A 14,743-nucleotide genomic window follows, 5' to 3' on the forward strand; every position below is an offset into this window, starting at 1 on the left:
GAATGACAGTGTGTAATAAAACTTCAGAATTTCCTCTAACCATATCTGGAAACTTTATAAAAATCGGTTTAGTAGTTGCCGAGATATTTGTATTTCAATTCAACGATGGTCCGAAATACACATCCTGCTCGATTCTGATCGTCTATTACCTGAAAATGAAAAACCACACAAAAATCAGTCTTTTAGAAATGGCAAATATTGTTTTCATAATGGGGCAAAGAGCAGTTCGAGGTGCAATTTCTTGTTGCTTGATATGTAGGTGTGATTGTATGTAATTTATGCACATATGCAATGTCAAATATATTTACTTACACATACACACACCATGTTGCTGTATGAAGAAAAAAAATTCCATTTGCGCAAGATCGATTTTTGTGGTGTTTTTCATTTTTTGGTAATAGGCGCCCAGAAACGAACAGAAAGTATATTTCGGAGCATGGTAGAATTGAAATTCGAATAACTCCGGAAATACTTAACCGATTTTTATGAATTTTGCTATTATCTTTTTTGGCATCACTGTTTTTAACAGTTTACACACATCTCGTGTTTTATTTTTCGGACATACATCTTCAGTTTGGTCCATCATTTAACGATGAATCCTAACTAACTCCAAATTTCAACTCTATTGGTTCACCCAAAACTCAAATTGTACAAAATTTAGTACACATAAGTGCGACCTTAATTCGCTTTCCAAATTTCAAGTTTTTAGCTCTAAACATTCACATACTACGAAATTGTATCAACTTTAGTAAATTTTAATACTTTTCGGATACTTATAGTTCGAATGTCCAAAAACCCTTTGGTATATCTATTCTACACTTCATCAATGACCCTCAATCCAAATTTCAGAGTTCTAGCTGCACCGGTTCGCCAAATACAAATGGTACCACATTTATTACTTTTTGGTACTTTTCGTGCCGTATACCTTCATATACATTGAATTTAGTATTTGGTATAAAATACTGCTTCAATATTATTTGTAGTTTACCACATTACAACTTACTATGATTATTTGGTATGTCATGAATATGAAATGTGTATCCACGTTTAGACATAGCTACCACGAAAATGCCACCACTGACACCACAGCTATAAAAAGTCCTCTTTGTGAGTTTTGAAATTCTTACATGGATACCCCAACATAACAGCTCCCTATTGACTTGGCTTTGTGTGTTGGTATGGTAACATCAAACAGTTTGTTTATAGCAATTCGATTTTAGTACTAAATAGGCAGTTGATATTTTTTGTGGATCCCATTGAAATCTGCTTGACTTTTAATTGCCAACAATCGAATAATTCTAAACAAATGGACAGTGCTAAGGATAAAAAGACCCGAAAGAACATTTCAAATGCCAATACAAAATCTCGGCGTTTAAAGCGTACCCAGAATAATGTAAAAAATTGCGGAAGTTGTCCCGATCGCCAAATGAATATTAAACAAGCTGTTTATGCTCCCGACTCCGATTCCACAGAAGTTGAATCATCCACCGACGAAGAAGAACGCTGGAAGGATGTGGCTCGTTCTGCCGAAGTACCAGCCGATTATTATAATATTCAAAAATTGGTTAAATACATAAAGGCTGGCAATCAAACGGCCACCATTGTATCCTTGTGCTGCCTTCAGGATTATGACTTGACAACGCAAATTAATCAGTTTGCCATACAAGACATTGGTGGTTTAGATGTGTTAGTGAATATTTTGGAATGTAACGATGATAAGTGCCGCCTGGGTGCCCTAACGGTTTTGGCTGATATTTCATTGAACATTGATATACGGAAAACTATTGTAGACTTGGATGGTATTCCATTGATTATTGATATTTTGAATTCATCGCTGAATAACCTGAAGACGGTAGCAGCAGAAACTCTGGCCAATGTAGCTAAGGTGCGTTTGGCGAGAAAATATGTTCGTGTGTGCGGCGGAATACCGAAGTTGGTGGATTTATTGGATATTAAATTGCAGTAAGTTACACAAGTTAGTTTATTTTGGGTGGAGATTTTTCCCACACGAAAGTTACTCATAAAGAAGGGCTTCCTTTTATCTCATTTTTTTTCAAACATTAAATCTTAATACATTTTTTGCAAACCTACATCTTAAACATCGTTTCTTGATCGCTTTGTTTCCTTTTTAGCATTTTGCAGACACCGCGCGAAGAATTGAACTTTGAGGAGATTGAACTGCTGAATATGGCCAGGGCTGGAGCCAGAGCTCTATGGTCCTTATCCGATTCACGTCACAATAAAGAGATAATGCGCAAAAGTGGAATAGTTCCCTTAATGGCTCGTCTATTGAAATCTTGTCATATCGATGTTGTCATACCCATTATGGGCACTATTCAAAAATGTGCATCTCAGGTAAGTGATGTAATATTTCCAACAAATACAAATTATTCAATTTCCAATCGCAGCCCAAATTTCAACTGGCAATAAGAACAGAAAATATGGTAGCCGATATTGTTAACCATTTAAATTCGACCAGTTTGGATTTAAAAATGGAAGGCAGCACCGCTATCTATAAATGTGCCTTCGACCAGGCCACCCGAGATTTGGTAAAAGAAGCCGGAGGCTTGGAACCGTTGGTGGCCATAATTAAGGATAAAACCATACGGGAAAATAAACCACTATTGATCGGAGCAACGGGTGCTATTTGGATGTGTGCCGTATCCGATGCAAATGTTTTGAAATTCGATCAATTGCGTACGGTCAACCATTTGGTGGCTTTGCTAAACGACGAATCGGATGAGGTGTTGACAAATGTCGTCGGTGCCATTGCTGAGTGTGTAAGGTTTCAACATAATCGCGATGTCCTAAGGAATGCAAATGGTTTGCCTTCCTTAGTTTCACTGTTGAATTCTTCCCATGCTCCGTTATTGGAGAATTTAGCTAAAGCCCTGAAAGAGTGTGCCGAAGATGCAGAGAGTATGCGCATATTGGAAGATTTGGATGCCGTGCGCCTTATTTGGTCGCTTCTGAAAAACACCAATCCAAGGGTACAAGCGTATGCGGCATATGCCATATGTCCATGTGTGGAGAACGCTCGAGAATCAGGGGAATTGGTTCGAAGTTTGGTTGGAGCTATGGAATTGGTAGTGGGCCTATTAAAATCTAGAGATATTCTAGTATTGTCGGCAGTATGCGCTGCCATTGCAACAATCGCCATAGATAGCACTAACTTAGCCATATTAACGGATTTGAAAGTGATATATAAATTGGCCGAATTGGGTAGGTTTATGAAATCCTTAGCCATATAAAGAAAGGTTACTACAAGGTATGTCCACCATATCATTAAGTCATTATAAATTCTAATTCGTATTTAAGCAAATGGTGGACTTTGATCAGGGACGCAGTATGGGTTTATATCTCCCATAGTTCCGACTTTTATTAGTGGCTATTTTTATTTAAATTATCTACTAAAGATTTTTATTTTTTAATCATAAGGTCGACATATAACCACCTATATAATTTTAACTATAATTATTATTTTTCCCTCAAGTCAATACCACGGAGGATTTATTGCGGAAAAACCTAGCGGCAGCTATTGCAAGCTGTGCCACCTATGGTAATAACACTCAAGAGTTGGGTCGCTTGCGTACAGTTACTCCAATTGTTTCCTATATGACCAGCGATGACCCAGAAGTTCATCGCACTACAGCTATGGCTTTAGAAAAGCTATCGATGGACCCTCAGAACTGCATAACAATGCATCAGGTATACACATATTTTTTAAAGAAGTCTTTTGAAAATGACAACTAAATAATTATCATTTCAGAGTGGTGTTGTGCCCTTCCTATTGGAATGTGTGGGCTCTACCAACAAAGAGTTGCAATTGGCAGCAGCTGGATGTTTGCGCAATATTCGAGAATTAGCATTGAGAGCTGAAGAATATTTGCTTAAAATCGATGATGATTAATCTCCCCATCCACTACATTCAAATAAAACAGACGATTACACTTGTGTCTGTATATCTTTGCACAATTTTAATTTCCTTTGGTATAATAATTAAATAAATACACTTACAAAAAATATAAATTTGTTCTAAGCTATTTACACAGTCAGTTTTTCATTGGTGACAATTCACATAGAATATTCTAAATTAATTCAATAGCTGGCATTGCTGCCTCTTGTCGAAATGCTCATGCGTCGTTCGACCCGATTTGTGTGCGGTAGAAGACAGCCTGGTGGTGGATAACGCCAACGTCGTGGCCTCGACAACAATGTACCATCTGTCGATGCACGACTGCGGAATGGTGTCTCCAATTCACTGTGAGAACTATTCAAGCTGCTAGATCTCATATCGTCATTTGATTCGGAATGGTCATTCTCCTCCGGGCATGCACTGCCTATCACCAAAAAGGAACGTCTTGTTTCATTGACCAGAGAGGCGGTCTCATAGAATGAACAACCGGAATCTGGACTTATGGCCTCGTTTTGAACATCACTTGTGGAACGTTTGAGTTTGGGATTTTTGCTAGATACTCGCCAAAACCGGAAAACATCTCGAAATACATCCTGGACCTGAAAAAGGTGATAATAGATATTTAATGATGGAAAAAAACTTAGTTTTAGTAATGTTCGCTTACCTGATCCACACTCTCTCTAACTGAGATCTCATGGAAACAGGCACAGGATAATTCTTGAAATCTCCTTCGACCCTCCTCTACACTGACCATACGATCACCAGTTTGATCGTTTTTATTTCCCACTAATATGACGGGGACATCCGCCATACCGTCCTTACTGTTTGAGCCCAACTTACGCCGCTTCTTATTGTAATTGATGAGAAATTTCAGACGATTGCATTCGTCGAAACTGCACTTGTCGGTAACTGAGTACATTAAAATGAAGGCGTCAGCCCAACGTATATTTGTTTCCAAATTACTGCAATCGTTTTCCTGCAATCGTGGGAAGAGAAAATATTGTAATAGTATTAAAAGGAAGGATCCAATCAAAAATAAGGATAATGTTGCTAAGTAGTTCCGACCCCTCACATTAAATTTGTATTGCCCAATTAATGTTAATATTTAAGAAGTTTGAGTAGTTTCAATCCCTCCCTTTTAAATAATATTTTTTTAAATTATATATATTTATATTATTTTGAGCAATATTAATTCAATTTGTCAGAATGAAATATATATTTTTAATATTTTATACCTTAATTTACATTTATAATTCTACTTTTTTTATTGTACATTGTAATTGCCACTTTGAGTAGTTTATATTGAGATTCTACTGTATAATATATGTTCTGTTCCCGAACTGCAAGAATCTACTCCTTTTTACTACGATAACGAATTTTCCTTTGTGGTATCGAATAAAATAGTAAAATCTAATAGATTCTTGTAGTAAGGGAAAAGACCTATAATTTTAAACATTTTAGTATAACCGAAATAAAAATTAATCAAATACTTACATTTTGTTGTCCCGTAGCATCCAATATATCAAATTGAACATAATCATTGTCTAGCGTTGTATTAAAGGTATAAACTTTTTCCAAATTCGGATCATATTCACCAATGTAACGGCGTGTAATGAATCGTACAACCATAGCGGTTTTACCCACACCACTTTGACCCAGAACCATAACCTTCAGAGATTTCTGTTTGGTATGAATACCAAGTTTAGCCAACGAGGACTTCGGTGATGTTGTATTCATTGGACACGATGAACTGAAAGTGAACATTCATGAAAGCGAGTAAAATAAAATAAATAACGAAGAAAATGCGTTAATACTTCAAAAGAGTTGTTGCTGTGCGGTGGTAGTAGACCTTCAACAATTCACAGGAATCAAAATTAAAATTTACTTTGTCAGAATCGATGGTTGTTGGTGTGTATTTATTTACACACTCGTTCACATAACCTACATACATATTTGTTTAGGTTTGTTGTTGTCGGACTAGTCTGTCTTTTATACTCGTACAACAATCATAAGTGTCCTTAGAGTGGAAACAATAAAACATCGTAAATGTTAAACGGACTAAATGATGTAGTATTTTTCTAGTTGTTTGATTTTTTTATATTTATTTGCCGCATGCCAAAGCGTTTAAAAGGACATGTTGCTCGCTTTGTTCCACACCCCCCGCTTTACTCTGCGAACTTCTTCCCAGGAAAAAAATGAATAAGAATTCCACAAATACATACAATCGGAATTCAATATAGAGAATAGCTTTGGTTCTTTTGCAGCAAGGGAAGGGGAAGGGAAGTTGGGGGAAGGAAACAGTTAAAATATGTTCAACAGGAACAATAATACAAATATTTTTGAAACTACGCAAATAAATTTACGCAGTTTTTTTTGTATAAATATTTAAATATATTAAAATAGAAGGGTGTTTTATTTTTATAGTGTGTTACTACGTGTTACAGAATGTTATTGTTAGGTTTTCCCATATAACGTAATTTTTTGTAGAATTTTTTTGACAAACACATAAAATATAAACTCCCTAAATATCTTCCGCTAATATAATAATAGATTTTTGTACACATGTATTGTGGTGTGTCTCAAACAATTGCAGAATCATTTTCTTTTTTTAGCTATCATTCAATTTTGTGAGCAAATCAGAGGAATTTTAAAGGATTTTCCAAAATTTAATCTGATTAATTTGTAATATAAGATTGGGTTATGTGAAGGTGGTATATATGTTTTTAATCCAAAATTGGTGGGGAACGTTAATTAACTCATCTAATTAACAAAACCGCTGAACAAATAACAAATTCTGAAAACCAAAATTGAACCAAGTTTTGTTTTAGAAACTTTGAACTTTCTAGATTCGCTGGTTATTAATAACTATTAGAATTAAAATTCAATCTACATAATAAGAGCAAATTAGCATACTTATGGGATGATTCGCCCTTGACGGAAGAAAACTGGGTAGTCCCATATAACGGACTCTTTCACTTTTTAAGCATTTTAAAATGCATTGTCAAAATTTTCAATCTATTTACGTTACTTCTCGTTTGGAAAACAAAAATATATAGGTCTAAACGTACAGTGGCAAGCAAAGGTGTACGAAAATTGTACATTTTCTACTAAAATGTCTATAAAGATTGTTGTATTTCAGCGAAAATTGGAAAGGTTATTCAATATTGGTAAGGTTATTCAATATTATATATGATACATGGTGTATGACATGGGGGTACAGTTTAATGGTTTGGGGGGTGTTTCACATGGTCATGATTTAGATAGGAGGTATAATAAGGAAGAATCATTATCTCAACTATTCTTTAAACTAATTTGTTAGAAAAAACTGCATATCCCTATGGAGATTTACAATTTCAACAATTGTTAGAAATAGGTTGTCGAACCAACAATTTTAATTGATCAAATGGCCAGCACAAAACCGTATCTTAATCCTATCGAAAATTTGTGAGCCTCTTTGAATAGGAGCCTGCCAGTTTTGAAAGATCACCAAAGGATGAACTCTGGCAAAGATCACAAGAGGAATGTAACAAAATCCCAGGTCAAATCTTGAAAAAAATGGATGGAGAGTTTTCAAAGCACATTCAATTTGTAAAAAAGAGCAAAGATTGTGGACAAAGTATTAACAGTTCCTTAATATTTTGATTTTTTCTTATACGTGCAAAAGGGCACGAATTGAGTTATTTTTAATTTTAATTACTTTCTTAAAATATTGTGTATATATTTTTTAATTTTTTCAGTAGTGTTGGCGGGTTATGTATGGCATTGTCTGCTGAATGGTAAGGCAGGGAAGACTATAGTTTCGGATCTCGCCACTGATCGTCCTTAGTTCCCTTCGTTGGGATATTCTCCCCAGAAGCTATTTATAGCTTCTTTCCAAAAAACCGTTCATACCCAAATGTCTCTTGTAACAAGAAGTATTTACGTTCCCAGTTTTTTTTTTATAAAAACAACAAACTGGGATTCAGCTTGACTATTTTGCAAAAGCATTTCTAACATTTTTATATTAAAAATTTTATATATAGTAAATAAATAAGCAAACCTGTAACGTTTATATCAAAAGGTTGAGGGAGGAATTCCCAACATTAGTGCATAAAAATGATGGGTCGTTGTTATTATTTCCTTAAAAAAGTCGTACCTTTTTTTCATTTTAATAACAAAATTCATTGGTAATCTGGATTATTATATTTTTTCCTATAAAAATTCTTCGAAATTTTTCATCGGTTTTTTTGGTTACCAACCAACAAACAATAATATTCCCCTTAAATCTGTGAGAATACTTCAAAATTATTTAATAAGGATTTCCATGTTGTTCTGATGTGTATAGCAATAAAGTACACAATTTAAGGAACTTATACTTTGATATGTTATTCATATCGGGAAAACCCCATTTCATGTCCTTTCTTAAGTTGTATACCTCTGTACAAACATTCTTGCCTTCTGGATTTTGTTTTCGTTTTATACCAAAAAAAGAAGGCACAACAAAGTATAAGGACCTCATCCTTAGTGTTCACATTTTGGAAAGGGAAACACAATATTTCGTTCATTGATCCCCAAGAAGGAAAAAACCCGTTACCATGTGTTTGTCGATTATGTGTACATGTATGTGGATGTGTAGGTAAGCACATATTTACATTGGAATGCCAGTCAACTATCCTCAATCAAGTGGCATATAGGCGTGTGTACATTCATGTATGTTAAGTAGATGGCACATTGAATGTCAAGAAATTTGCATATGTCAGTTGGGATGTGTTATCTTTTCTTTTGATATCCCATTTCATTTTCTATCCTTATAAAACTGCAGTGTGGGGAATGTAAATGTGTAACAAGAAAGCAAGGAGTTGGAAATTGTCTTTGGAATTATCAAGTTAAGTAGTATCTAAATTGTTTGTATTCTGGAAATGTTTTGATACAATGTGACCATAGCGTCTATTTGTAATTATTAAGGACAATAAGGATGAATAGATTATTCTTAAATAAACATTATAATAATGATTATGCTGATGTGTGAATTGAATTGTACTCCTAAATGTTATGCCAGTTATCTATGTACGTGCATATAAAAATACTGTACACTAGTACAATAACAATCAATCATCATTTTATCCCTTTTTAATTAAAAATATTTCAATTTCATTTACTTACTGTTGAGAATTCTCAGGTATCAATCTGTTGAATTTATTTACATATGTAAATATGTAAACAATAATCATCATACCGAGAATAGGACAATAACTGTTGACAATTTTTATGTGACACCTGTTGGAGGCTATAACGCTTTTGTTTACATAGAAATAATTGAATTTTGACAACAATACCATAGATGTGGTTTTTGTTTTTATTATTATCCTCATCATCATTACAACGTCATTTTAACACACACACACACACATAGATAACTGAAGCTTCGTAACCCAGTGCCAAATCGGGTCATCATCATCATTATTATTTATTGGCGAGTTATCATCATCGGAGTAATGGATTGAAACCATGGAATGGGTTGTATTCTTTTCAAGATCAACAACAAATTATAAAATTAAATACTGAAATCTGTTAGATGGAAATCCCCGGTTACAGTCATTCTACAGACACTGTTACCCATCCTTACCACCCATGGAAACCCAACGCTTGATTGTATCCACCACACAACTATGAATATTGTTATCGTCCTCGTGCAAGTGGATGACAAAACAAAACAACAACACAAACCAAAAACGATTGAAATAATCGAAAAAGGTAAACAAACGAGTAACCAACCCAAAGGTCATGGGAAATGGAACACTTGTTGCCGCCACTCCTGACTAGCCAAAGGCGAACTGTTGTCGAAGGTAACCGAGCAAATGTACGATAATGATGACAACATCAGCACTTTTACAACTACAGCCGCAATCAACCTATTTATTGCAAACGGACATTGGACAATGTGATGGCTAACATATTTGTATATATAAGTGCATATATATGTGTGTATAAACAGTGGGAAACAAAATTGTGTTACCATCCTTGAAAATAGCAACCTGAGCTATTTAGCAAAGCTGATATGGACAGGGCCGAAGATTTGTTTATTATACCCTATACAACTGTGTTGTCAGAGTATTATAGCTTTGTGCAGCCACAAGGGTTTGTAACGCCACGAAATATTAGTTCTGGACCACCTGTAAGAAGACCGATCGTCATATGCCGACTAGCTGAGTCGATCTAGACATGTGTGTCGGTCCGCCTGTTATGAACCAATCTTCACGTAACTTTGCATATAGGAGGGGTTCTGGCCAATGAATACCTCTATTGTTTTTGGCAAAGATCGGTTAAAATTTGGTGGGATGAAATGGACCAAAACTTTATTTTGTCTGATTTTTTTCTGTATTTTGAGGTTCTTGAGCGTGTTTTTCAACTGAATTCGCTGAAATTTGGTACTTTGAGTTCTTATTGGGTAAAAAAATCTACCAGAAAATCTAAAAATTATAAATATGGGTTCATTTTCTCGGATAGCCCCCATATAAGGGTACCCCCAATTTTGAGATATTTTTGGAGGTTTTTAGGTGCGTTTTATAACTAAATTCGCTGAAATTTGGTACATTGGGTTTTTATTCCACTAAAAAGTATAAATATAGGTCCACCTTTTCTGGTAGTCCCCATATAACGGAACCCCTGACATTTTTATTTGGTTTTTGTAGAATTATCGGTATAGGTTCATATTTTGGTATTTTTCCCTATATTTTCACTTCAAGTATCTGTCAGCATACCTTTGGTGGAGGGTATACCTATGGGTTCGGCCCGGCCGAACTTAACGCTTTTTGACTTGTTAGATCTTCTTAAATCTTTTTGCAAAAAATAATATTATTTAGTAAAATTTCGTAAAATACGTTCTACTGTTTATTTTGATATTATTGTGATGTTATTCTGTTTTTGCAAAATAGTCAGACTGAATCCCAGTTTGTTGTTTTTATAAAAAACAACTATTTATTAGTGGGGAATGTATGGCATTGTTTGCCGAGGGGTAAGGCAGGGAAGACTATAGTTTCGGATCACGCCACTGATCCTCATCAGTTCCCTTAGTTTTTTGTTGGGATATTCTCCCCAGAAGCTATTGCTTCTATACAAAAAACCTTTCATACCCAAATGTCTCTTGTAACAAAGCGAAGTACTTAGCTGACCAACGACATAAACTGCATGAGAATTTCGCTGGAGCCTCACTTCGAGGTTAACAAGGCATTTACAAACACTACCACATCTTTCCCTAATAAACCGTCCACACCAGTGATGCTATTCTCTAAAATGTTGACCATTTAACCATTTTGAACAGCCATAGACAACCTTAAAATGTAACATAATATTTCAAAATTCTTAGTTATTTTCCTTTTAATTTTGTCGCATATAACATTCGTTTGCGGTTTGCTTAACTTGTAATGGTATTCTCTAAATTTTGCTCATCATTGTAAATATCATTATTTACAAATTACTAACATGAATACCAATACATGTACTCAAGTACTTCTATGGATGTATATGAAAGGCTACGGAACATCGATACAAATTGATGAGTACTATTCTTCACAACAGCGTTGTTCTGACAGTCAGTCTAACCTGTCGCGAAATAAACACAAAGAAACACAATCACATATCACTATGACCTCCGCCTGTCAATCATGACTTTCAACCTGTTGGGGTAACAGAAAAACAGGATGAGTACAATTATTTTGTTGTCCATTACTCATGCACACATGTACGGTCGCAGATGCCACTGAATACACACAGAGTCCTGGCATAAGTAATGTCCTATCCATCTACATCGTTGACTATGCTGAAGATATATTCATTCCTCAATTGCTACGGTAGCAGTTGTGAGAATTTATATTTGTATTACTTCGTCTTTGTTTAGCCAACAAAATTAAGTGGAGCCGTTCAGGATGAACGGATGTTGACTCTCTTTACAAGACATATTACAGCAGCAGCAAAGGTGTTAGTCTTGAAGTAGTCAATAGGATATTAAATGGTCGACTTGATTCCACATTATCTTCTTTTTTTTTCTTTATCTATGTCCGTGTGTGCTGTAGGCATAGGGATGCCCCTAATGGAGGCAGATTGTTTGCTTAACCGACACACACACACATGTTGGAGGAGGACCAATTAAAGTTAACACACAGGAAATCGTATAATCAAATCCGTTGAACAATGTAAATATAGATATTTTACATGTATGTAGATATGTACACTCCCATAAATGTGTATTATATTTACAATTGTTTTTCTTCTTCTTCGATTTGTTATGACTTTGTGGGCATCTAAGAATGTTGCAAACAAAGCGTGACTTGTATTCAATAAATAAAAGTATGTGTCGGTGGGCTCACCTTAATTACACCTGTCTTTTGCAGAAAGAACACATTTCTAACTAAATTTTTGAGTTACAATAAATTTGAGGGATTGATGGAAATTTTCTATGTGAAATTAATTTCGTGGCAACATTTTCCAACATAATTTTTTGTATATTAACAGATCGGGTTTGCGATGAGAAATCCTCCTTACCAAAAGTGTCCAAAACTAAAGCAACTAAAATTACAAGGTTAATAAATGCCACTATGTTTTGTTTTCTACACCTATTTCGATTCTTAAACGGCATTTACATTAGAATTTTCTGCAGGGTTAACCCACTGGGTTAACTAAAACGGCATATACATTAAAACTTTTTTCCAGGTTAACCTACTTTATGAGGATTTATTTGACATATATGCAAAGGAAATGACAATTTAAACCCACTGGGTTAACGAAATCCGGTTAAATGTAAACGTACTGTAACCTACTTTATGAGGATTTATTTGACATATATGTAAAGGAATTGACAATTGAAACCCACTGGGTTAACGAAAATACATTTAAAAATTATCTATAATAGTAAGTTTACATTGTACCGGATTAATAGTACGTTTACATTTAAATCCGGTACAATGTAAGCTTACTATTATAGATAATTCTTAAATGGATTTTATTACAATAGCATGTGTCTGTTTTCAATTTTGACTTACTGCCAAAAAATGTAAAGGTAGCTAGAAACCAGTGAGCGGAGCAGTATAATCGGACGGGGCCGACCATACGATATCATACACAACTACCACGAAAATCTAACTTTCTGCGGTTCTATATTCTGAGCCTGGGCAATAGTTCGCGATATTTGCACCCTATTGACCGACTAAAGGGTCAACAAATATTACTAATATTCAGTACAGCTCTTCTAATTACTTGCCTAGATTCCCTTCACCGTGCGTTGTGTTGTGATGTTCGGCTTTCAACTGTGGCGTATAGATCGTTTAAAAAAAAAAAAAACACAAAAAAGTTTTTATGTTTTCGGTCTACTTCTTCCCAATATTATTATCTGATCATAGCCGAAAATTATTGGCGTTGTCCTTGAATATCAACCGATCTTTACATGAAGATTGGTCCATAGCTGTGCCCTGTATCGTGTTTACAAATTATAATGTACAGACGTACGCACACACATGTTTATATCGACTCAGCTAATCGAGATATGACCAGTATACTTAAAGGTTTAAGGTTTAGGACCAATATTTCGCGGCGTTACAAACTCTTGGGGCTGCACAAAGCTATAATACCCTGACAACGATAAAACTGCTAATAACCAGTAATTGTGAAAATAAGTTATCGCAGAAAATGATTTCGGAGAAATATTCCAAGAAAAAAAAACTGTGATTTCTCGAATTATAAGTTGATATTATGCAACTATATCAGTAGTGACACTTCAGCACGGAGGAAGGCTGCAAATGAATATCCGTTCGTACTGATCAAGAAATTGTCATAGCAGTAAAAAGTACGCATTTAAGAGTTCAACGGAATTTGTGAGACGGTTATCGTAGGATATAACATCAAGAACAGAGCGTGGACGAGCTATGGTAGCAGGCGTACATGTCCGGAAACTATCAAGGAAGTTCATTCTTTTCCGAAAGGATTGGAAAGGCAGAGTGTCTTTCCAAAAGGCTCATATTAATTGGAATCCGACTCACTGGAGAAATATTAAATATTAAAGTTAAATATTAAAGACTCAGACATAAAAAATTACAGTGAGAAAGTCAAAAAAAGAAAGGCTTATGCCATAGTATTGCAGGGATACTGAAGCGTATGGTAGTGGGTCAATCATCAGATCTTACCCTATAGAAAAATCTTTGGAGTATCATATATAGCAAAATCAAAAGAGTTTCACAAACAAAGTTACATAACCTCTTCCCAAAGGTTCAGGTTGCAAGGAATAATATACCCAAAGATCAAATTGAGCACTTTACTGGTTCAATGCCTCGTAGATATGCTGCCGTAATGAAAAATAATGGTTATGATGTCGATTACTAACAACAGTTGCTTATTTATAAGAAAAGAATCAAAAAGTTGGTTTAGTTTTGACCACAAAAAAATTGGGCCAATTTTGTTTCCCATAGACTATTTTTTATTTTAAAATAAATTTTGCGTTTGTTTTTTTTTTTTGTTTTTTAAACTTGAATAAAATTCTTATTTATTTCTGAAAAAAACACTTTCACGACAGTAGATATCGGATATAAGAAACTCAAAACAGTCAGAGATTTCTTTCTTATATGCGTTTCTTTCTTATATGGAATTATCAGATATAAGAAAGTTGTTTCTTATAAGAGTACATACACATATAAGAAATCTATTTCTTATACGAATATATTTTCTTAAAGTAGAATGTTTAAATGAAAAGCCTGTTTTAATAAACAATATTTTATTAAATAAAACAATTCAGTATATAAAAATACAAAGATACGAAATTAAATTATAGTTTGGCAAGACAAAATTCAGTATCTTAAGAAC

General features: G+C 34.6%; 2 protein-coding genes across 2 annotated transcripts; one reads left to right on the forward strand and one right to left on the reverse strand.

Annotated features, from left to right (window-relative positions):
- Positions 1-1,306: 1,306 nt before the first annotated feature.
- Positions 1,307-3,910, forward strand: LOC133323862 (armadillo repeat-containing protein gudu). Its single transcript, XM_061532763.1, has 5 exons — positions 1,307-1,962; positions 2,133-2,355; positions 2,409-3,222; positions 3,494-3,708; positions 3,770-3,910. Exons 1-5 carry the CDS (start codon positions 1,307-1,309, stop codon positions 3,908-3,910), a joined length of 2,049 nt encoding a protein of 682 aa, XP_061388747.1.
- A 188-nt stretch (positions 3,911-4,098) lies between these two features.
- On the reverse strand, positions 4,099-5,666 carry LOC133323854 (ras-related and estrogen-regulated growth inhibitor). The gene is made up of 3 exons (XM_061532754.1): positions 5,411-5,666; positions 4,581-4,892; positions 4,099-4,515 (listed from the first exon to the last, which is right to left on the reverse strand). Exons 1-3 carry the CDS (start codon positions 5,651-5,653, stop codon positions 4,099-4,101), a joined length of 972 nt encoding a protein of 323 aa, XP_061388738.1. The 5' UTR covers positions 5,654-5,666.
- Between the last annotated feature and the right edge of the window lie 9,077 nt (positions 5,667-14,743).

The sequence above is a fragment of the Musca vetustissima genome, unplaced genomic scaffold (assembly GCF_032173495.1).
Source record: "Musca vetustissima isolate MV318-11 ecotype Yass unplaced genomic scaffold, APGP_CSIRO_Mvet_v1 utg9712, whole genome shotgun sequence".
Lineage (NCBI taxonomy): Eukaryota > Metazoa > Arthropoda > Insecta > Diptera > Muscidae > Musca > Musca vetustissima.

Bases quoted from the DNA above. Each gene is read 5' to 3' on its own strand.
- LOC133323854 (XM_061532754.1), bottom strand. From the start codon at position 5,653: ATGAATACAACATCACCGAAGTCCTCGTTGGCTAAACTTGGTATTCAT. The intron at 4,893-5,410 runs GTAAGTATTTGA...CCACGATTGCAG, and splicing joins ATGCTACGGGACAACAAAAT to GAAAACGATTGCAGTAATTT. The intron at 4,516-4,580 runs GTAAGCGAACAT...CACCTTTTTCAG, and splicing joins TTAGAGAGAGTGTGGATCAG to GTCCAGGATGTATTTCGAGA.
- LOC133323862 (XM_061532763.1), top strand. From the start codon at position 1,307: ATGGACAGTGCTAAGGATAAAAAGACCCGAAAGAACATTTCAAATGCC. The intron at 2,356-2,408 runs GTAAGTGATGTA...TTCCAATCGCAG, and splicing joins TTCAAAAATGTGCATCTCAG to CCCAAATTTCAACTGGCAAT. The intron at 3,223-3,493 runs GTAGGTTTATGA...TTTTCCCTCAAG, and splicing joins ATATAAATTGGCCGAATTGG to TCAATACCACGGAGGATTTA.